Below are 22,805 nucleotides of genomic sequence, written 5' to 3'. Positions count from 1 at the left end.
ATCATAAATGATAAAGCCTGTAATTTGCTGTGTCCCTAAACATTTAGTCCTTATATCTGTTCACTGAAACTCAGAAAGTAGAAATTGACGGTCTAAAGAATATATTTCCTTTAAAACTTTTATGGAAGAGTGGCCTATTTAAATGATAGAGAAAAATGGGTCTGTACAGAGTTCTGTGTTTAAATCAGAAATATGTTTTCATCATTTGCCGTGCCGCTGTCTGTAGAGAGACTGGGGATTTGACTCCATTAAAAGCTGTCCCCCAAGCAGCAAATGCATGTCAAGAGCCCCAATCCCCGTGCATCCTCCCCCAGTCTTAGAGCGATGCCACCTGATCATGTCCATGCTAAAATCAGTGCTGCCTCCCCCGACTGCTCGGGATTAACGATGGCCACTCTTACACGCTAGGAGAGCATCCTCTCCTTGAGCTGCATCCCCAGCCCCTACACCAACAGGTACAGGTTGCCCCCTTCTGAGTTATAACCAAGCAAATAACACAGCATATTTATTCACACGTCCAAATATAGCAGGCTTTGAAATTAGGATTCTAGTCATGTAGTCACATTATTTCTAGAACTCTTCAACAAATGACATCAGCTCATGGGCATCTCTTCCTCTTGGCAGCACAGACTGGGTTTGCTGGCGAATGGCAGGCCAGAGCCAGCCCTGTATTGTGTTTGTACGATCTGTGGAACATTCTGACACTGACAAAGCCTGCACTTGTGACCCTTGTCTTACATGAAAAACCTGGTTTCTTCTCTATGTTTAAAATAGGAAGAACTAGCCAGCCTGGAGTTTGGGAACGTGAAAGACGCGACTTTTCCGTTGTTTACAACTTAAGAGAAATGCCAGTACAGCGAGAGGGCCACAAACAGTAAAATAGTCAGAAGTATTCAAATGAGATCTGTGTGGGGAAAGACCTCAGCCACTAGTTACTGCACACAGCCCTGGGCCTTGAGATATATAATACAACCAGCGTAGGCCGTTTGGCTGTTGTATTTCCAAAATAGGAATGAAACTTTATGAAAAATTTAAGTTGGAATATTAAGCATCAGTTTCTAGTAATTACAAATGACTACAACAGTCATATTAGCTGATAACTGAAATGTCATTTTATTCCCCTTTCAAACAGGCCCTGCTTATGAATTATCTATTTAATAAATTTACTGTAATCCATAATTTAAAAAGTGGTCATACCTATTACTTGGTAAGAGTTGTTGCTATCCTGTCAAATGCACCTAATTTTATTAGTTAATTTTTAAAAACCCCTTGTTTATGTTTTTTAAAATGTTTGTTGTGTTATTCTGGTTTGAAAAGCATCTGATTATGCCATTATTGTCATACAAGGTTTGAGAAATTTGCTACTATAATATTTGTGAAGAGTTTAATTTCTAAGGACTAGAAGGTAGTTTCCTGCGTATGACCATGATTTAACTTAAAATTTGAGTTCAACTATTAACTCGGAAATAAGTTTCAAAGAAAGGCAAGAATGTAAAATATATAGCTGAAATCTGTTTTCATCAAATTTGGTTGGCTCTGTTGTTTCTATGGAGTTTTTAAATTTCAGTTGATGGGAACCTCAGCGACACTGTAGAAAAAAATATAAACCTTTTTAAAAATATAGAAGCATGAAATATATAAGGAACAAAGGGAACAAATACAAGTCAAGTACGGTTAGTAAGATGTGCTTAGAAATCTTTTCCTTTTTTAGAATTAAATATGAGTCTGCTGCACTCCCTGGTGGCCACAAGAGGGCGCCCGATCCTTGCATCTGTAGTTACAGATTCTTGTAAGCTGCCAAGTGGATGCTGGGAACTGAACTGGGGCCCTCTGCAAGAGCAGCAAGTGCTCTTAATCTCCCAGCCATCTTTCCAGCCCCCAGATCTTTCCTGATAGGTTTAGAAGTCACATTTTTCTGAATGCAAACCAGCCAAGTCCAGAGACTGAAACCATGAGTGGGTACAGGCTTGCTGACTTGTACAGATGAATGCTCTCCTAGAATTTCTGTAAAAAAAAAAAAAGAGGATAGTACCTTTTTCAGAGAACATGGCTGTGCCAGTTCTTTTATGAAGTCACTGATGTAAGGCATCTGTGATTGCAAGCCACTCCTGACTGGAAGGATGGGGCAACCCAGAGCTCTGCTGGGATCAGGCTGAGACCCACTCAGGCTGAGCATGAGCATGCACAGGCTGTGCCTACAGCACCTTCTCCAGGCTTCCTACAAAAGCTTGAACTCTCCTGAACTGTAGAAGAGAATCATATGAGGTAGACAGGGGAGACCATTGAAGGGAGGGGAAGTGCCTGCTCCCGGAACGGCTTGACTGAGCATCTGATAGAAACATGTATAAAACACGCCTTCTCCATTCATAAAGGCTGGGTGCTTTCAGGAATAGTGAGAGGTACCCAGTCTGTGGGTGTAGTTCTAGATAAACCAAAGGCTTCCCAATTGGGCCAAATGCTCGGTCACTTGCTTCTGCTAGGAAAGACCACTTAATATCTTTTTAGCCCAGGATTCTGTTGCCCTTGGGACAAGAGAAGACCAGAACCACAGGGTAGTTTAAAAGGAATCTCATTGAGTGATGCAGTTTAGTCGGATATTATCTATAAACTGTCATCTTCTTGGAGTTTTGAATCACTCATTCACCTGTTTTTAAAAAAATATCTTCCGGTGCAAGTAGTAGTGTTTAATGAAACAGCCTAAAGAGTATATAATACAGGTGGTATGAACCAGGAATTGATCATTGGCCTCCAGGTTACTGGGTGAGGGGCGATACATTGTTTCGCCTTTATAAACCTGTCATCCAGCAGATCTTTTGTAACTCCCTGAATTTCAAGGCTTTTGCATATCAGTGATTAAAAGTAAGAGGAGACGAAGAAAATGAACAATGGATATGGTTTTGAGCAGGTTCTAAATAAGCTTTATTTATTTATTTATTTATTTATAGGCATGCATTTCATTGCGTCTCAACTCCCCCAGTGTATCCTGCAAAAAACGTCACTGACCTGAAACTTCAGGTGACAAGCTCACCTCTGCAGAGCTCTGATGCTGTCATTATCCACCCTGGAGCCATGTTAGCCATGCTCGACCTGCTGGCCTCTGTGGGCTCAGTGACACAGCCAGAAGTAAGCTGCGTCTTGGTATCTCTCTGTTTAGTGAATGAAGGGACCGTGTGTTTACCCGAATAAGGACTGGGAAGAGCATGCAATGTAGTTGGCCCGTTATATCCACAATAGGAGATCTCCCTCTGAGCCAGGCCTTCCAGATACCCAGTCTAGTTTTGAATACAGTTAATGTTGCCAGTAGGGTAACAGAAGGTGGTTGCTTCTGGTCTGAGACTTTGTTTCTTGAGAGTCATGCTCAGTGCTGGCAGTGCCTCGGAGGTGATACAGAAGGAAATACCACCACCGTGAGCCTGTGTTGATCCGTTCTGTTGTGGAGCACGAAGAAGTTTGGGGTGCTTACATTTGGGGTGACTATCTTTGTTAAAAATGTTATATGGTTTCTAAGCCCCGAAGTGTCACAAATGTGAATGACCAACTTGCTTAAAGCTAGTTACCTACCACCATGAAAACGACTTTACACTCCAGATATGGTGGCACACAGCTATAATACCAGCACTTGGAAGGCAAAGGTAGGCCATTCTCTAAGTTGGGACACTTTTCTTTTGTTAACTTTAGCATGCTTTGGACCTTCAACTTGCCGTGGCCAATATTTTACAATCGCTAGTGCACACGGAGAGGAACCAGCAGGTCATGTGTGAAGCGGGTCTTCATGCACGGCTGCTGCAGAGGTGTGGTGCTGCCCTGGCTGACGAGGACCACTCCCTGCACCCACCCCTGCAGCGCATGTTTGAACGGTTAGCCTCCCAGGCCTTGGAGCCCATGGTGCTGAGGTGAGTTAACTCTTCTCCATACTTACTCTGTAGCTTAGTAAAGGCAGCTCCGGGCGTCCTCGCGCTCTGTTCCAACCCTGTGGCGAAGGCCTGCAACCTCAGGGTCTCGGGAAGCTGGGACAGGGGGATCACAGATGCAAGGCCCGACTGGCGGCGATAGTCTGGAGGACCGATTGCCATGCTTTCTCTCGAGGAACAGTGAACGGAGTCTGACGGCGTAGCTCAGCGCAAGAGTGCTTGCCTAGCTAGTGTGCAGGAAGTCTTGGAACCAGATCCCAGGACTACAAAAAATAACAACTTGTCTTTCATGGGCTTAGTAGATATTAAATGTGGACAAACCACAACCAAAGTAAACAAACTAGAAGTGGCACAACTCCATACCTAGCTCTCATGACCACTGGGCAGGAGGATTGTGAGGTGAGCTAAGGCCAGACTGGTGCACCATGATGACTGATACCTTGACTCAATAAATGAATAAATAAATAAATAAATAAATAGATAAATAGGTAAATAAACAGGTAAATAAATAAGGTGACTGATATCTTGATTCTAAAAATGAATGAATGAATAAGTAATAAATAAAAGCATGTGTGTTTACTAACAGCATTCCAGTCCGTGGCTTATTTCTTTCCCTTGAATCTAGAAAACTCATTTTCCTTTAAAATAATATTATGAGCCGGGCGTGGTGGCGCACGCCTTTAATCCCAGCACTCGGGAGGCAGAGGCAGGCGGATTTCTGAGTTCGAGGCCAGCCTGGTCTACAGAGTGAGTTCCAGGACAGCCAGGGCTATACAGAGAAACCCTGTCTCGAAAAACCAAAATAAATAAATAAATAAATAAAATAAAATAATATTATATTTCTTAAGTATAGGAATCATATCTATTTTGTCTCTAACGTTATTTTGTTGGTAGAACTCTTTCTCTAAAGGGGACTGCAGCAATGGTCCAGTGGTTGGGAGCACATGCTTTTTCAGAGGACCAGAGTTCCATGCCCAGCATCCTATCAGGCTGCTCACGGCTGCTTGCATCTCCAGCCCCAGGGGAATCCCACACAGCTTCGGCCCTGGGTAGACACTACAGGAACTCGCAAGCCTATACAGAGACATACACACATATACATACAACTACAACTAAGATACAATTTCAAAAAAGTGCTTTGCTAAGTGAAATACATATTTGGTAGCTCTTTAAACTTATATTTCCAAGTACTTCTATTTTACAGTGCTTGCAAAGACCGGAGTTCATAATCTCTCTCACTCATTTCCTCCTGTGGTTCCAGCCTCTGTCAGGGCACCACAGTATCAGCAGGAAAATGATATGGTGTGATATGTGCACATATGCATTTAATTCTTTCTATTGGGGTCCATGTGTAGGTGCATCCTTAGTTTTTGGAGATGGGCTTTTATTGGGTAGTGCAGACAGCTTATTTCTTAAAACCCACGGTCTTCCTGCGTCAGCCTCCTGGGTGCTGGGATTACAGGCATGCCCCAAGTGTATTTTCTGTGACCACTGCACAGTTCTAGATCCCATGAGTATCTTGCTCCTGCTGCCTCTCTGCTCCTACACATGCCTGACCTCCCGCCATTCCTAACCCGCGTATGCCACTCTTCCCGCTGTCGCCACTACTCTGCATCCCAGCTCCATGATTTTGTCATGTTGGAAAGGTTTTGCTTGTGCACATCCTATATATGTGACATTTATAGATTGATCGTGTTTATTTGTCCTAGTGCACACATGCGTGAGCATATGTGTGTATTCTGAGAATCACCCCAGGGCTCTTGTCTACTGGACGAGCACTCTTCCCCTGGGCTATTTCTGTAGCTCAAGAAGAATGCGTATGTTTTAATTCAAGAGAAAAATGTTGTCTTTACAAATAGGACTCGCTCAGTTATTAAATTTGGGGTAGCAGGGGTTTGCAAAGTGGCTCAGCAGTTAAAAGCATTGGATGCTATTGCTGTAGACTCAAATCTGGTTTTCAGAACACACATTGGGACTTAAAAATTCCCTTTAACTCCAGGTCCAGGGGATCGGGAACCCTCTTCTGGATTCTGTGATCATCAAGCACTTATGCGGTGCACAGCCATACATAGAGGCAAAATAGTCAGACACAGAAAATTAGATCTTTAAAAAAATAAAGACTTCTCTGTTTTCTTTGAAATCATACAGCCAAATAGATGTAGTCATACAAGTCATGCATTTCCTTTTTCATTCTTTAAAAAATATACCCACAGCTTGTTCTGAGAGCGTCCCTGGTCTCTGTGATTATTCTTTTCTTCCATTGAAGTGCTGTCATCCTATGACACTTTAAAGACTTTTCAGAAACATGGTTGAGATATTATTTGTGATTTTTTTTTTAAAGCCCATTCCAAAATCATTGTTGATTAAAGAAAATACTTGACATAAACACGTGTCAAACAGAATTGTATGAGGTGTCATGACAGCTTACATACCAGACTCTGAAAAGAACCCTACTGTGTGCCCTTCCTAGAGAATGCTTTGCGTGCATGCCATGTCTGGGAGGACATGCTTAAACGGCGTGGATCTCCCAGCCCTTTCCAATGCTTTACAGCCTTTCTGGGGCTTAGAACAAGAGCGGAATAGCTTGTTTTATAGCTACTACAGGTATGGGATCTGGCTTGCCTAGTATGACCCATTATTATTTGAACCCTTAACCTGAGATGTAAGAAAATATTGGTAACCAGATCATAGAAGGGGCTTCATCACACAACCAGGAAGTTAAAATTCTGCATAGTAGATTCCATAATAGCAGTTTTATAGAATTTAAGGGCAGCTTATCCAAAAATTTTAGGGAGGCTGGCTTTCTAGAGGAACGACAGTTTAGAAATAGAAAATGGTAGACGATTATTGAGATTGGATCCAGGTGGGGAATGCAATCCCTTTGCAATGAGAGAGACGGGTGTCATGGCCCTGTAAGCAATACAATATTCCTGTGAAGTGCAGAACAAATCAGATTTGTGGATGGGGTGAAAGGGGGTGCAGTGGAAGGGGCGTTGAAGGTAGGTCTCCTGTCACCGTGGCCTTCCCTGGCAGCCCTTTGGGGAGTTGGGGTTTCCACATGCCAGGAATGAGCAGTCATTGACATCTTGAGCAAGGCAGTGACAGCGAGGAGATTGTGTTGGTACCCAGTGGGAGCCACTGGAGGTGACACAGACTGCTGCTAAATACAGAAATAGGGCGCTTCGTCTGGGTCCCATCAGAGCACTGCCTGGGTAGCATGTCAGAGGCGGTTAGGAAGTCAGATAGGCATGATTTGGGGATTTTATGAATGTAGAAAGCAAAGTAACCGAGAAGACTCCAAACACATTTTGGTGATGTGGGATAGAAGGTGACATAAGGGAGCGGGACACTCTGGGGTGCATAGTAGATGTAAAGCTATACAGTGACTATTATATGAAATTAACACTATGTGTCATAGTAACTTTCTCTTGTGCTGTAACTGCTCCATTACAATTCATCGATCCCCCTGCCCAACCCCTTGATATGGTAGTGTCTTGTTCTGTAATGTTCTCAGTCAGGGACTCACTTTGCTTTCTCCTCCTTAGGGAGTTCTTGCGTTTGGCAAGCCCTTTGAATTGTGGAGCCTGGGACAAGAAGCTGCTGAAGCAATACAGGGTTCACAAGCCGAGTTCGCTGAGCTTCGAGCCGGAGATGAGAAGTGAGCTGAGTTTTGAGATTTCTGGTCACGGTTTCTTCTGTCACTGAAATCCGTGCGGATGGGGGTGGGTCTGTATGAGAACTTTATAAAGAGAAGAGGTTGTTGCTGTTTGGTCAGGTTGGTTAATGGAGGGAGAGGTCAGTGGGGGTGGTAAGGGGTGATGGGCAGTGTAAGGATACAGGCAGTTTAGTCCTTGGTGTGGCCTATGCTGCCCTGACCAGGGAGTGTCGATTACCTTGTTTAAATGCAGCAGTGTGATTGCAGGGCAGCTGAAGATTGGGAAATTAGAAATCACAACAGAAGGCAAATTAGGCCTGCAAGGAAGAAGGGGAACTGGGTGGCTTCTGAGTCAAGTGTCCTGGGATTGGAAGGCAGGTGTCCTGGGATTGGAAGGCGGGTGTCCTGGGATTGGAAGGCAGGTGTCCTGGGATTGGGTCTGGAAGGCAGGTGTGCTGGGCCTGGAACTGGAAGACAGGTGTCCTGGATCTGGAAGTCAGATGTCCTGGAACAGGAAGGCAGGTGTCCTAGGACTGGAAGGCAGGCATCCTGGGTCTGGAAGGCAGGTGTCCTGGGATTGGGATTGGAAGGCAGGTGTTCTGGGACTGGAAGGCAGATGTCCTGGAATTGGGACAGGAAGGCAGGTGTCCTAGGGCTGGGACTGGAAGACAGGTATCCTGGGATTGGGACTGGAAGGCAGATGTCCTGGGATTGGGACTGGAAGGCAGGTGTCCTGGGATTNTCCTGGGATTAGAAGGCGGGTGTCCTGGGATTGGGACTGGAAGGCAGGTGTCCTGGGATTAGAAGGCGGGTGTCCTGGGATTGGGACTGGAAGGCGGGTGTCCTGGGATAGGAAGAGAAGTGTCCTGTGGATCTTTCACCTGAAGGAAACCACTCATCCAGCAGGATCATTTGGATGGGCACAGAAAACACAAGAAAGAACCCACAGAGGAATGATGGAGACAAGGGCAGATGTGGTGTCCTAGGCATCTGTGGTAGATTTGCTGAGTAGCCTCCAAGGAGAAGTCACATTGAGCAGAGGGAAGACAGAAACCAAGGGAGTGAGCAGAATGTAGGCCCTGCCCGATCGTCGGTCAGGTTCATGGAAGACCAACAGGTGCCATCCCCGGAAACTAGTGGGCAGTGTCTTAGTGAGGCCTCCTACTGGATTCTAGCCTGTGATGAATCCTGTGGTTTTTGCATTTCCTTCCATGGTAAATCTGAGGTCTTGTGCCTTTTCTATTTACAGAGATTCCGTCTGGATCACTGTTAGCCGTGGTGCTGAGGCTGCTAAGGTGGAGTTAGAGTCACGATTAAGTAGTCAGTGCCAGTGCACCATGCAGGGCGGTCCTTAGGAAGTCAGAGAGACTACCTTCCCTTGGTTTGTCCTTTGGTTTTTGATGTGCTAGTTGGTGACTAGTCCAAGGTCCTCTCCTGTGCTAGGCAGCTGCTCTATCCGATACATCCTCCAAGCCCATGATGGAGGCTTTGAAAGGCAGCAGGGTGTATCTAATCATTCCCTGCAGTTTTGAGGCGAGACTGCTGAAGTCAGAGGACCAACCTTCAGCCATTGCTCTCTGCTCCTAATGACCACCAGTGCTGTTGAGTTCCAGCATGGATTCATGGGAAGGCAGACTGTATGATAGATAGTCTTTCATATTAATCATTATACATCCCTTTTTTTTTAAAGATTTATTTATTGATTATATGTAAGTACACTGTAGCTGTCTTCAGACATTCCAGAAGAGGGAGTCAGATCTCATTATGGATGGTTGTGAGCCACCATGTGGTTGCTGGGATTTGAACTACGGACCTTTGAAAGAGCAGTCGGGTGCTCTTACCCACTGAGCCATCTCACCAGCCCATTTATGTCTCTTTCCTTTTTGTATTATATGCATTCCTTTAGAATTGAGTTTTGTGATTTCCTTTGTGGAGCATAGACACAAGAGTAGGTACTCCCTGCAGGAGTATTCAAACACAGTTACGGTTGATCCAGTGTCAGACACATGGAAGGGAAACGGTTTGTGCACCTGGGCACAAAGGTTCATCTTCAAAGGGAACATTATCTTTGTTTGTCTGAGATGTTTCTGGAAAGACAGGACTGCTTATCACTGTGTGTGTGTGTGTGTGTGTGTGTGTGTGTAGGATCCTTATACGCAGTGTTTTTATGGTCATGTTTTATCGTGATAGATTTAAGGATTCAAAAGGCAGAGGAAGACAAGAGACAAGTGTCGCATTTATCCCTGAGACCGCACAGTTCTATTCTGTTACGGTGCTTTTAGGGAAAACACGTTCCTTCCAAAGAGAAATGATAAACAGTGTTGTGAAATAAGAGCACTTCACTAGCTGAGGTCTAAGCTGTGATTGTGGGCGCTTTTATTCCTTTCAACACTCTAGCGTCTGATGTCTCCACAGGATGTATGTTGCCTCGATAGTAATTTAAAAAGGAAAGCAAGCTCTTCAAGTCTGAAAGGGAACATAAAACATTGCGACTGCACAAGTACCTGTGGTATTGGGGGAAAAAAAATTCAGGCATATGACAATAAATCAGTCTGGTGAAGTTCCCATAAAATTCTGAATATTCCCCAAGATATTTTGTCTTGCAGGTAGTGTGGTCACCTCTCTGGAAGGTCTGGGCTCTGACAATGTTTTCAGCTCACATGAAGATAACCATTACCGGATAAGCAAAAGTCTGGTGAAGTCCGCAGAAGGAAGCACTGTGCCCTTGACCCGGGTAAAGTGTCTCGTCTCCATGACGACCCCTCATGACATCAGACTTCATGGGTCATCGGTCACTCCGGCTTTTGTTGAATTTGACACATCCCTTGAAGGCTTTGGGTAAGGAGACTACAAGGGTGCCAGGCCTTGCTCTCATTGAGGGCTTTGCAAACAGACTTGGATTTAAATTGCTGGGTCACAATGTGCTGTGACACGGATTGTCAAGTGGTTCTACTTCTTTGAGCATGCTGTTTGAAGGTTTCTGTTTATCCTTTTGAATTATTTATCATATTAACTATGCTGGTGTAGTACTGGAGTTTATAACCGAAGGCCCATGGTTGAGTAGGGCATTTTAAGTGTGATTGTGGATGAAGACGTTTTATGGTGTCACATGCAGCCCATTCAGGTATCTTCTCTGAGTGGCAGAGTTGTGCCACCCTAGTAGGAAGTTTCCTGCACAAAGCAGGGGTCTCATGGGGCTCCATCCAGAAATCTGGCCAAGTCCTGGTGGTGTAAGTGTGAGATACGGAAGAAGGAGGGAGTTAGATGTAAAGCTCTGACTCGTCTTTGCCACCTTGTCTCCAGACTGTCTAGGACAGTATCGTCAGCCGTGATTTTTCAGTGGCAACAGTGACCTCAGATGAGTAACCTTAGATATGGCAAGGCTGCTACAGTTACAGAAGCAGCAACAAAGACACCATAGTGAATCTACAGACCTGTCAGATCCTCTAGCCCACATGTGTCCAAATACGCACACCTATGTCCAAGGCTGTATTATGAAGAAGCAATCCAGGGCGTTTTCTTCTGTGATAACAAAATTACTTGAGTGCTTGTTATTGAGACTGTATGTTTGTTTTACCTATGCATATTTAACCATGACATTGAAATAATTTAAAATTTAAATGGGTACTGTTAGAGGATTTTAAGTACTACACCATTTGATCGTCTCATGTTATTAAAACATGGGAAAGGCTTTGCCCGGCCCCCAGATGTTTTCTATAATCTCTCATCTCTAGCTGCAGTTACATACTTGTCTTTCAATCACTTGCTGCAGTTTTGCATGTCCGCCGCCTTAGGTCAGAGCGGATCTCTAACTGAGCTCTGTTTTCTTTACTAGCTGCCTGTTCCTGCCCAGCTTGGCTCCCCATAACGCCCCTACCAATAACACTGTCACAACGGGTCTCACTGACGGGGCCGTGGTCAGCGGCATGGGCTCTGGTAAGTGCCATTCCTTTCTCAGTAGATGTTTGTACAAATAGATTATATACTGCTATTGCCTCATTTAAAGACATAAATGTGTGCCCCAATGCCCTGTCCCTGGTTTTCTCCTCTGACTCCAGGTGAGAGGTTCTTCCCCCCTCCTTCCGGCCTGAGCTATTCCTGCTGGTTCTGCATCGAGCACTTCAGCTCCCCGCCAAACAACCACCCCGTCAGACTCCTCACGGTCGTGCGGCGAGCGAATTCATCTGAGCAGCATTACGTGTGCCTTGCCATAGTTCTGTCTGCAAAAGACCGGTCCTTAATCGTTTCCACAAAGGAGGAGCTACTCCAAAATTATGGTCAGCGTAATTAACACTCATTTCTAAGTTCAAAGTGTTAATCCTCATCTAGCTTTAGTTAGGGTGGCACAGAACAGGTTATATGAAATCTTGCATATTTGCCAGTAAATTTTAAGATTCATATATATATATATATATATATATGTATGTGTGTATGTAATAACTATCACACACGCATGCACACATGCGCACGCGCGTGAGTACACACACACACACACTCACACACATGCACACACATACTTACTTCCCTGATTAAAGCATTGTTAAGAGTGACTTGGCAAACCACAGAGGCGGAGCCTGACCGAGGACACATCTTGCTAGGATCCTGCTTGGGAAGCAGCTCTCGAGCTTGCTCCATTTTGCTGAAGTGATGGTTGACTGTGTGAGCATTCGTTGAACACCTGGGTGCCATGTGTGCAGCTCTGTGCCGAACACAGCAACATCACAGTCACTTCGCCCATCATTCTCCTTCAAGGCATTACGTGCATTTGTGTAAATAATTCCCTCCAACATATAGTCACCGACTCTGGAGTGCTATAGAACTTCAAACTCAAGGCACCCATGAAGATCTAACTAAAAGTTTGTAAACACGAACCCCGGGCTCACTCAGTTGCCGTTGTCCTGAATATAAAAACTACATAAAAAATTTTTATCATCTAACTTTTATCTTTTTAGCGAAGATATTTCATTGATTGGCATGTGGTTGATGGTAAATACTAATGGAATGTATGCGTTTGCTTTTAAATTTAAGTATACAGTTTCTCGGTGTTCTTCATGGTACCTTTCACAGCACTGAGTTATCATCAGTATAATTCATCTCAAAGTTCTCATTGTGAGGGCTGGAGATCACATTTCAGAAGCCGAAGCCTTCCACGAGTTTGAGCTCTCTCTCTCTCTCTCTCTCTCTCTCTCTCTCTCTCTCTCTCTCTCTCTCTCTTTTTCCATACTCCATTGGGAAACACTGCCTTTGCATTGAGACCCTTTGAGGCAAGCACTTTGGGGTGCCCCCTTGGTCACCTCACTGTTTGCCAGCCCTTTCATATACCCTCTGATCTCCTCTTACATCTTCCTTTTGAAATCAGTGTCCTTTGGACTTGGTATCCATCTCCTCTCCCTTGGAAGTAAAAACCATCACTCTTTGTTTGTTGAGGGCCGCTTGACCTTACCTCAGGAACCAAGAAAGCATTTTTAAAAAATCTGTCTATGTTCTAAGCTTGGTGCTTGTATTTCCACACGCATAGTGGAGTCTGCATTTAAATACTTGAATATTCTGAGCAGGTCTTTTCCTGACATTTATTTATAAAACCCACCTCTCCCTCTACTTCCTATCTTGACTACTGACAACCCTCAGCTAATACGCTAGCTAGACGCCCGCTTGGCCAACCTTAACTGCCTCGCTTTGCCCCGGCTTACTGTTGTATGACAACCAGGTTCGTCCTCGAAAATGAAACTCCCACACCATTCCTGTTGGTTTGTTTCTGAGATGTAACTCTCATTGTGAGCCCAAGGCTGGCCTGGAAATCCTGATCCTGTCTCCACTCCCTGTGCTGTAATGACCAGCATGCACCTCCCACCCCAATGTCACCCATTAGTGACCGAGGCCAGGCTCTCATGCATGGTAGGCAAGCACCCTGGGAGCCGAGCGATGTCCTACCTCTCTTGACATTTTTCAGTAATGACATCTTTAGTACTAGCGGATATTTACCATTTTATTAGTAAGGAAGTGGAAGACACAAAACTCGGTTCTCTGCTCTGAATTTTTTTTGGGAGAGGGAGGGGTGTAATTTGTGCCACTATAAATGTACACAAGTTGGTACAGTAGTTGGTGATGTGATTTACATGTGGGCCCCACAGATCCAGCTTAGCAGTCGGCGCCTTTACCCAGAAGCCCTCTTGGCAGTGCTGATGTGCATGTCTTTTTGTGTGTATGCTGAATGATTGAGACCAGGGCTCCATACATGCTAAGCACATGCTGGCCCTGTGCTCTCTATGACATCCTTCACACCCCTCTGTCTGTAACTGTGACCTCCTGAGGCCAGCTAAGTTCACTTCCTGTGTGGGCTTCTCCATTCTGTCTCTCACTGTTGCCTGCCCAGCTACAAAGACTGAGTGAGAAAGGGTAGGACTGTGTGTGTTCTAGCCCAGGGGAAGAATAAAAATACGTGCAGCCTCGTGTCTGTCTCTGGATTTGACTCCCAGCACCACTAAGAACAACAAACCAAAGGCAGGACATTAATTTTCAATTAGACAAATGGGAAAATGAAATTCATATAGCCCCATTGTTTCTTTTTTGTTGTAGATGACCAAAATAGTTTATTGAGTATGGAGATGGGAAGGATCTGGGATCCTTTGAGAGTGGGGGAGAGTTTAGAGGGAGAAAGGGAAAAGAGTAATGTAATTAAATTACAACTTCAAAAATACACAATAAAGAACTAAGAGGAGAAGATCTTACTGTTTACATGTGAATACAGCTACTGTTTCTTAGCACAGTCTGGCTGGTACTAAGCAGCAATCAGAGGGTAGAGTTAGGCAGTGCTGGCAGAGGAGGGTGTCTATTGGACAAGGTTTTTACAGGAAGCAAGAACTTGGAACAGCAGATAGTTTGTACCCAGTGCCACGCAGCAGGGCTCCCTGCAGCTGCTGTCCTGTGGTTCTGGCAGGATGATCGCAGACCAGCAACAGGTTGTGGGATGTGCAGGATGCTGCCTCTGTGTCACGGACTATCTGAATCTGCTGATCTAGAAATCTGTGATCCAGCACAGGGACAGTGTGGGCAAGCATGCACACTCACGTCCTTCCCCTCTGTCTTATTTAGTTGATGATTTCAGTGAAGAGTCCTCTTTCTATGAGATCCTCCCGTGCTGTGCCCGCTTTCGGTGTGGAGAGCTGGTAGTGGAGGGACAGTGGCACCACCTGGCTCTGCTCATGAGCAGAGGCATGCTGAAGAACAGCACCGCGGCCCTCTACCTCGACGGGCAACTGGTCAGCACCGTCAAGGTAAGCATGCTGTACCCCAAAACACCAGCGCTCGGTCTTCACCTGGGTGCGGAGGGTCCAGGCTAAGTTCTCACTCTTGAGCAGCAGCAGCCAGCCACTGTATCTATATCTGCAGCCTTCTGCTGACAGAATGGGGGGTGAGCATTCCTGGAGAACGCCACAGTATTCAGGAGCATCTGGGAGAGGGGAAGAACTAAACAGTCTCTTCTGAATAAAGATATTGTCACAGGTGAATGTCCCCAAACCTAACGTCCAAAATACTCCAAACTCTAAAGCTGTCTTAGTGTCAGCATCTGTCATAAAACAATCTGCACATTTCGACGTATTTTAAATTTTATATTTTCAGAGTACTAAAGATTTCACAGGCATCCCAGGGTCTGGAAGATGCTGTAAAGTACTTTTTCTCGTCCTCAGCACTGTAGACCAGGCTATAAGCTGTACTTAGTATCTACAGAACTTGGCGTGGTTAAAATTCCTTACCGTCTGTAAGACAGTATCCATCTTAGACTGATAGTGCTATTTTTTCAAATGGGTCTTTTGTGTGACATCAGCTGTGCATGATTTCCCTTCCCTAAAAGTACTGGTGTCCCATTGTGATGTTATATGCTAAGGTAAATGCTAGAATATCCCATTACGGTGTCCATTGATTTCTTTGTAATATGTGTGTGTGTGTGTGATAGACAGACAGACAGACAGATGATATATAGACAGATAGGTATGTAGGTTGGTAGATTGATTAATTAATTGATTGACAGTTGATAGACAATTGATAGATGATAGGTAGATATGTAGATAGATAGACATGTAGGTAGATAGATAAATAGATGATAGATAGGTATGTAGGTAGGTTGATAGATAATTGATAGATGATAGGTAGATATAGATAGATAGATGGATAGATAGATAGATAGTTGAATACACACTCACGTGCACACACACACACATACTGTGAGTAATCAGGGGTAGTATTACATGAAGATCTTCACCAGCATGCTTGAAACAACCCTGGGACCATTCTTTAATATACATAAAATAATAGATGTGATCTGAAGTTGACTGATGTTGATGAAGAAACAACTCAATGGAAATGACCTCCCCTGTGACAGAGGCCACCTTCACAAGCAGTAACTCAGTTTCTCATCTCACAGCCTGCCTAAATATATACTTATTTAACATGGGTTGATTGATAATTGAGTTGTCTCATCAGTAAGTACAAGTGTTTTCAACTCTCAGAATGTCAGTTAGCCATGCCTCTCTTGTCTTGAGGTAATATACATGCATATAAGCCATGCACTTGACTTTTGTAACTCTTCTTGAGATACTTTAAATTAGTAGGCTCCGATCTCAGGTGGTTATCGTAGAACTGTGAACATCTCCTTTGCAGAGAAGCATCATGAATACAAGGAGACCGCAGTAAGCAAGTGACGTCGTCCCTGCATATAACTGTTGCCGTTTCTAGATATAGTTTACTTGGTGAGAACTTGATGGCAGATCTAGCCACACTGCCACACTGAGTGCCCAGTTACAGACCCTACAGTCTTGCCTTCTGTTTCTCAGCTTGGTTCTGACATCTCTGAAGTCCTGGGTCTTGAGATAAGGAGAACACGTATGATAAGGTAACCATTCCTGGGCTAAGGTGTCCATGTCTCACACCTGTGTCTTCTTTGCAGCTGCATTATGTCCACAGCACTCCTGGGGGCTCAGGCTCTGCAAACCCCCCAGTACTGAGCACAGTCTATGCTTACATCGGCACTCCACCTGCGCAGCGCCAGATCGCCTCGCTGGTCTGGCGCCTGGGGCCCACTCATTTTCTGGAAGAAGTTTTACCTCCTTCTAGCGTGACTACTATTTATGAACTGGGACCAAACTATGTTGGAAGCTTTCAGGCTGTCTGCGTGCCATGTGAGTTCATGTTATCATACATTCTTGACACGGTGCAGGGAGTAAGTCCTGCAACATAGGGGTGTGTGTGTGTATGTGTGTGTGTATGTATGCACATGTGTGTGTGTGAATCTGTGTGTATATGTTTGCACGTGTATGTGTGTGTGTGTATGTGTGTGTGTGTGTGTGCGTGCTTGGACATGCCTGTGTTTGGCTGAGAAAGAGTTCTTTCCATTCATTTGCTTTGGGATGATTTCTTTGATTCCTCCTGTTGAAAATGTTCTCTGAGGGGTGAGGATATAGCTCAGGGTTAGCATGCTTAGCTAGCATGTCTGGGCCTTGATGTGAATTCCCAGCACTGCAATTAAAGGGGTGGATGGAATGAAGTATAATGTTTCTCCCACTGTCACAGTGCACTTTCTGATCTGTTATCTGTTTGCTAATTTTCCAGGATTCCTTCTTGTATCAAAGGTGAGGGTATTTACCCTGTAAAAGAGCAACCTCTTTCCTATTTTCTTTCTATAACTTCTATTACATGGAGTGATTTAAAATATTTGATAATGTTACTGAGGAAACAAACATATTCTCAAGTTCAAAGCTATTCCTATTCCTGATTGTCCATTTTTTGAAATTCCCCTTTTCAAAAGAAATACAGACTAAAGGGACTGACGTCGCCTACGGTTTATTCGTGCTGTGCAGATGTGTCACATTTGCCTTTTCCTGTTCTTTCCTAAGCATGGTCTCAGATATTTCGACAAGGTAGTGTACACGTTAATCACCGGGTGATGACTGAGCTCTGTTCACTCAGTATTGATTCACAGAGCATCTAGGAAGAGTGAACGTGCCATGTGCTCAGCCAGTTAGTATACCCAAAGGTCACATTTGCTCCCAGACCCTCCTCATGTATGTTTATTTATCTCCAAACCCAGTGTTAGCTCCTACCATTATCACTCCCGTATCACCCATGTGGAAGCTGAGGCAGAGACAGACAGACAGACAGACAGACAGACAAGTAGGTTTGCCGCTTAGATTTTTAAATAAAAGTGAGATATACAGCATGTATGCTTCCTGCGGTGCAGTGTGGTCCTGAGGAGAGTGAGAGGTGTACGTGTGAGTTCGTGAGAAGAGGGGTCAGGGCCTCTACGCTGCAGACACCTGGGTGTTTTCTTTCCTTTCCATATACAGTCGAGGTCTGATGACTTGGTAGACAACGGGTAACGTTCTTTTGCTTCCTTTACAATGGGCCCTATGGGAAGGTACTTCAAGAGTCAAACAGTGAATAGCGTATGACTGGCAAGTCCTTCCCTATACTGCATTCAAAGAAATAGACAAGAGCTACAGATGAAGTAAAGTGTCTTTAAATCTGGCTCGCTTTCCCACTTTAAAAAAATATTTAGGGTTGGCGAGATGGCTCAGTGGTTAAGAGCGCCGACTGCTCTTCCGAAGGTCCCGAGTTCAAATCCCAGCAACCACATGGTGGCTACAACCATCCGTAACGAAATCTAATGCCCTCTTCTGGAGTATCTGAGGACAGCTACAGTGTACTTACATATAATAAATAAATAAATCTTTAAAAAAATTAAAAATAAAAAAAATATATATATTTAAGTCCATCCAGGCAAGAGACAGAATAAACGCTTTGTTCTAAGGATGGAGTGTGAAAAGAATCTCTCCTCTTTTGAAGGTAAAGATGCAAAGTCGGAAGGTGTCACCCCGTCCCCCGTGTCTCTGGTCGCAGAGGAAAAGGTGTCCTTCGGACTCTACGCTCTGTCCGTGTCCTCCCTAACAGTGGCAAGAATTCGGAAAGTCTACAACAAGTTAGACAGCAAAGCCATTGCGAAGCAGGTAAGCTGAGAGCTTTCAGTGAGCCGTGGCGGCTCTCCCTGGGAAGATAGTGTGCGATGGGCCCAGTTGAACCATGAAGGTCTCTCAGTGGTGAAGCCCAGTCTGGGAGAATGGGACATGTCTGGCTTTAAAGATGAAAAAAGGCCATGGGTAGGTAGGAAGAAAGTGGGCGGTTCCCCACAAGCAAGACATTCTTGCAGACACCTCTACTCTAGACTGCCAGGACTATGTCTTACATCAGACCTTCAGAGCTAAGATAGTCAAATTACATCATCATTAAGTTGATGGTGATTTGGAAAAGCAGCCATAGACTGTTGGGGTCTCTCTCCCTTCAGGGCAGAGTTACTGAACATTCCGCTCTGTGAAGCCTTCTCTTCAGGCACTTCTCATGGACTCACTTCCTGGTCTGGCTTCGATTCATATGTGACTCGACCCTCTGACAAAAAGCAGCTTAGGGGAGGAAGACTTGCCTTTCTTCTTAGGTTTCAGTCCATCACGGAATCAGGTTGGGGGCTCAGGCAGGAAGTGGAGGCAGAAAGTGGAGGTCCTCGGCTTGCTGGCTGCCTCACACATTTATGCTTAGCTAGCTGATTTATTCTATGGTTCAAGATGACCTGCCTAAGGATGGTGCTACCCAGGGTGGACCAACTCTGCCTGCATCAGTAAGACAATTCCCCACAGACAGGGCCGCAAGCCAGTAGGATCTAGACAGTTCCCTTTTGGAAGCTTTTCTCTCAAATATGTCAAGCTGACAAGTCAGGCTAACCAAAGTTCTCCCTTTGTTGTATCGTTGGCAACTTGTTGTTTCTGATGCAAACCTGGAACATCTGAAGTGATTTTTCTCTGGATGCTTTCTTTTCTTTTCTTTTTTTTTTTTTTTTAATAGTTGATCTCTAGAAATTCAAGTGTGTTATACCTAGGCTTTTGGGGAAATTTGTGTCATGATTGAGTTCACTGACTCTCTTGAACTATAAATTCACATTTCACTAACTTTCAGTAATTATATTTGCAGAAACCTCTTTCTACTACATTTTCTTAGTTTTATCCTGGCACTCTAATTAGCATATCTGTCTAATTAGCATTAATCATGGGCAGGTGATTAACTTGTACACTCTCTTGTGGAAATGTCTCTGCATGTGTCATTTGTACTTGGGTTATTTTGTTCCTAATTTAGGCCAAGCATTAAGATATTTAGTGTAGTTGGGAAAGTTAGAATGTCTCACTGAGTGTCGGAGCTGTTGAGCTGTTTGCAGTTTAGACTTTAGCCATGTGTGTGGCCCAGCCTTGCAACACTAACTTACTACCCAAGGCCCTGGGTGTGATCCCAGCTCCACAGCAAGCTAATTAAGAAGGTAAACTTTGTGACAATAAAGATCACAATTGCTGAGGTTTTGCCTGTTTGTTTGGTAATCCATTTGGTTATTTTGTGGCTTTCTGAGACAAGTTCTCACTCCTGAGCCCAAGTCTGCCTTCACTTGGCAGTCCCCCTGCCTCAGGCTCCTGGACACTGAAATTTTAAGCTTGGACCATGACGTGCATCTCCCTATGGTTCTGTGGTTGTTGTTTGTTTTATAACTGATGCTGTTACAATTTAAGCAAATTAATTAAGACACCTATCTCTCTATTTCTGGCTCTGTGGCAATAGAGCCTAGTCTATGTGTTTGATATATTCTTTATTTAGTCCTGGTTCATCTGTATTCTTGACATTTTTTATACAAATGCACCTGATTTGATCTAGAATAAATTTGAATCTTCAACAGTATTCTGTGAGGCTCCGAGTAACGGACAGCTGCCAACCGGAGGCAAGATTCATTCAGGAAGATTCCCAGCGACCTGCTTTATCTCTGCCAACTTTATCTCTGTAGCCTGCCTTCTAAATTACTTTTATGAAGTTTCATGCTTTGGAAGTGCTTGCCCAATTTAAAAAAAAAAACAAAAAAACATTTTTTAAAAGGCTCCTCACACTTTACATATTGTGCTAAGTAGAAGACAGAAAGGCTTTGTTGCCAGCCATAGAAGTGAAATAAAAACGCCAGGCCCTTCTTCTGTGATTCCATTGATTTTTCCCTTCCTGTTCTCCAGTTAGGCATTTCCTCCCATGAGAACGCCACTCCCGTGAAACTGGTTCACAACGCAGCAGGCCATCTCAACGGGCCGGCTCGCACTATCGGGGCCGCTCTCATTGGATACTTGGGTACGTTAAACCGTCTTTGTTTATACAAATAGTGGGGCTGGGGGAATGTTTCAAGCACTTGACCTGTCGTGTTCCTGCAGTGCTTACAGATTAGTCCCAAATTTCAGTCAAATTTAAAAATCATGAGCTCTTGAAATCTCCTTAGCCCATGTGCTCCTGTACTAGCTGCAAACGGCGTATAGAAAAGGAGTGAAGAGCAAACCAAGCGATGGTCACATCAGAGTTAGGTTAGTGATGGTCCAGCTCCTGTTACCTAGCAACTGGAACCGGAGCTCCCTAGGAGAGCCCGTGACTAGTGAACGAGAAGGCCTAGGTTCAAGGCCCAGCGCCTCCAAACAACAGAAGGAAGAGCTTCTGGGGGTAGCTTTAATGACTGACAGAGTTGCTGCATCCTCTGGAGTACTGTGCCTTCTGTCCTTATACAGCGTTGACGTTGGTGGTTAGCAAGATCTGAGATCTTAACAATGCAGTTGGGCTACCTAGTCTTCAGGAGCAGTTTGTGTGTGGTACCAGTTCCTTGTTAGATTAACAAACAGTCTTAATTGTTCCACAGATACTTAGGGAGCAGTAATCTGGGGAGCTCTGCTTTACATCCACAGTGTGGTACAGTGCAAAGCAATGAACAAAGCCTCTGTAGAGCAGGCTCCAGTTTCTGCCCTCATACTTAGTGATTCAGGCCAACCACTTACACTCTTTAGACTTCACTTTTCTTCCCTATAAAGTCACACCCTGAGAGCCTTAGAAAGTAGCTTTCAAAATCCAGCATTCTCGTGTATTGAAATGTTACAATTTGTTGCCAAGCATTTTTTTTAAATAAAAAATGTATGAAACATTTTAATGAGAATAGTTAAAGCTTATGCAGGTCTTGTTTACACAGTTAATGTAATTATTTTCACTCTCTATTCAATCAGGAGTAAGAACATTTGTCCCTAAGCCTGTCGCCACTACTTTACAGTACATTGGAGGAGCTGCAGCCATCCTTGGCCTAGTGGCCATGGCCTCTGATGTGGAAGGCTTGTATGCAGCAGTCAAGGCCCTGGTCTGTGTGGTCAAGAGCAACCCGCTAGCCAGCAAGGAGATGGAAAGAATCAAGGGATACCAGGTCTGTGCTGTCACTTTGCACCATGGGAGCTCATGTCCATTATTCATATTTTCTTAAACTCTGGAAGAATGAAATTGTCCACATGAACTTAAAACAAACACAAAAACCCACGTAAACTGGAAAGTGTGTATGTGGCTTAGTTTAATTTTGGTTTCTTAAGCTCCCCTCGCTCATTCACATGTTCAGCAGACCAAGCTGTTTCACTTTTGATGCATCTAATGCTCTGTGTGGATGGATGCTCACTGTCCTGGGCAGTGGTTCCAGGACATTGCTCTGTCTCCATGCACACCTCATAAATTTGTGTTGTGTTTGCATATAGCCTGGGTGTACCCACCATGCTGGAATAACCTCTGAGATATTTATCGCTCCTAATACACTGTGATTGCAATGCTACAGGTATTATATAGGGTAGTAGTTAGGGGATAATTACAGGAAATGTCTGTACATAGTTTCTAAGTTGGATTCCTAAATTCGTTTGACTTATCTGTATATTAAAAACCCATGGATAGAGAAAACCAACCATATTTTCAGATCAGTTTGCTTGCTTAGACATTCTTTCTCTTCATGCAGTAGAGAGTGAAATGAAATCGGGTCACATTAGATCTGGTGAAGACACCTGGGCCTGATGATCTATCTGTGCTCTCCCCATTTTCTTTGTGGCTTCCTTCCACTTCACACCCCTTCATCTTTTGGTGCCTCATTTACTCAAAAATGGACAACCATTATACAATGAACATACTATTGTTGTTCCTGAAGATCCAGGTGTCTTTCCAGGTCCATCTCCTGTGGCTCATTTTATCCAATGAGACCTCACCTGCCACGATGCCATTAAGTCACGAACCTGTCAAAGAATCAACCCATTGAGTAGATTGGGACCCTCAAGGTCCACTATACAGGGTGTTCGCTACACGATGCTCAGTCAACAGACTGCTCTGTTTCTTTC

The 22,805-nt window shown here is 44.3% G+C and overlaps 1 protein-coding gene across 10 annotated transcripts in view; it reads left to right on the top strand.

Annotated features, from left to right (window-relative positions):
• Wdfy3 (WD repeat and FYVE domain containing 3) overlaps positions 1–22,805 on the top strand; it is a 237,989-nt gene that overhangs the window by 136,888 nt on the left and 78,296 nt on the right. For all 10 annotated transcript variants that reach the window (XM_029478035.1, XM_029478028.1, XM_029478030.1 and 7 more), the window contains 11 exons: positions 2,946–3,123; positions 3,679–3,893; positions 7,457–7,569; positions 10,173–10,404; positions 11,402–11,502; positions 11,625–11,843; positions 14,659–14,840; positions 16,511–16,742; positions 18,406–18,566; positions 20,649–20,760; positions 21,672–21,862. In XM_029478035.1, coding sequence (XP_029333895.1) covers positions 2,946–3,123; positions 3,679–3,893; positions 7,457–7,569; positions 10,173–10,404; positions 11,402–11,502; positions 11,625–11,843; positions 14,659–14,840; positions 16,511–16,742; positions 18,406–18,566; positions 20,649–20,760; positions 21,672–21,862 — 1,936 coding nt within the window. The remainder of the gene's footprint in view (positions 1–2,945; positions 3,124–3,678; positions 3,894–7,456; positions 7,570–10,172; positions 10,405–11,401; positions 11,503–11,624; positions 11,844–14,658; positions 14,841–16,510; positions 16,743–18,405; positions 18,567–20,648; positions 20,761–21,671; positions 21,863–22,805) is intronic.

The sequence above is a fragment of the Mus caroli genome, chromosome 5 (assembly GCF_900094665.2).
Source record: "Mus caroli chromosome 5, CAROLI_EIJ_v1.1, whole genome shotgun sequence".
NCBI classification, from domain to species: Eukaryota; Metazoa; Chordata; class Mammalia; order Rodentia; family Muridae; genus Mus; species Mus caroli.
Note: the sequence above shows the minus strand (reverse complement) of the source record. Positions and strands in the feature narration are given on the sequence as shown.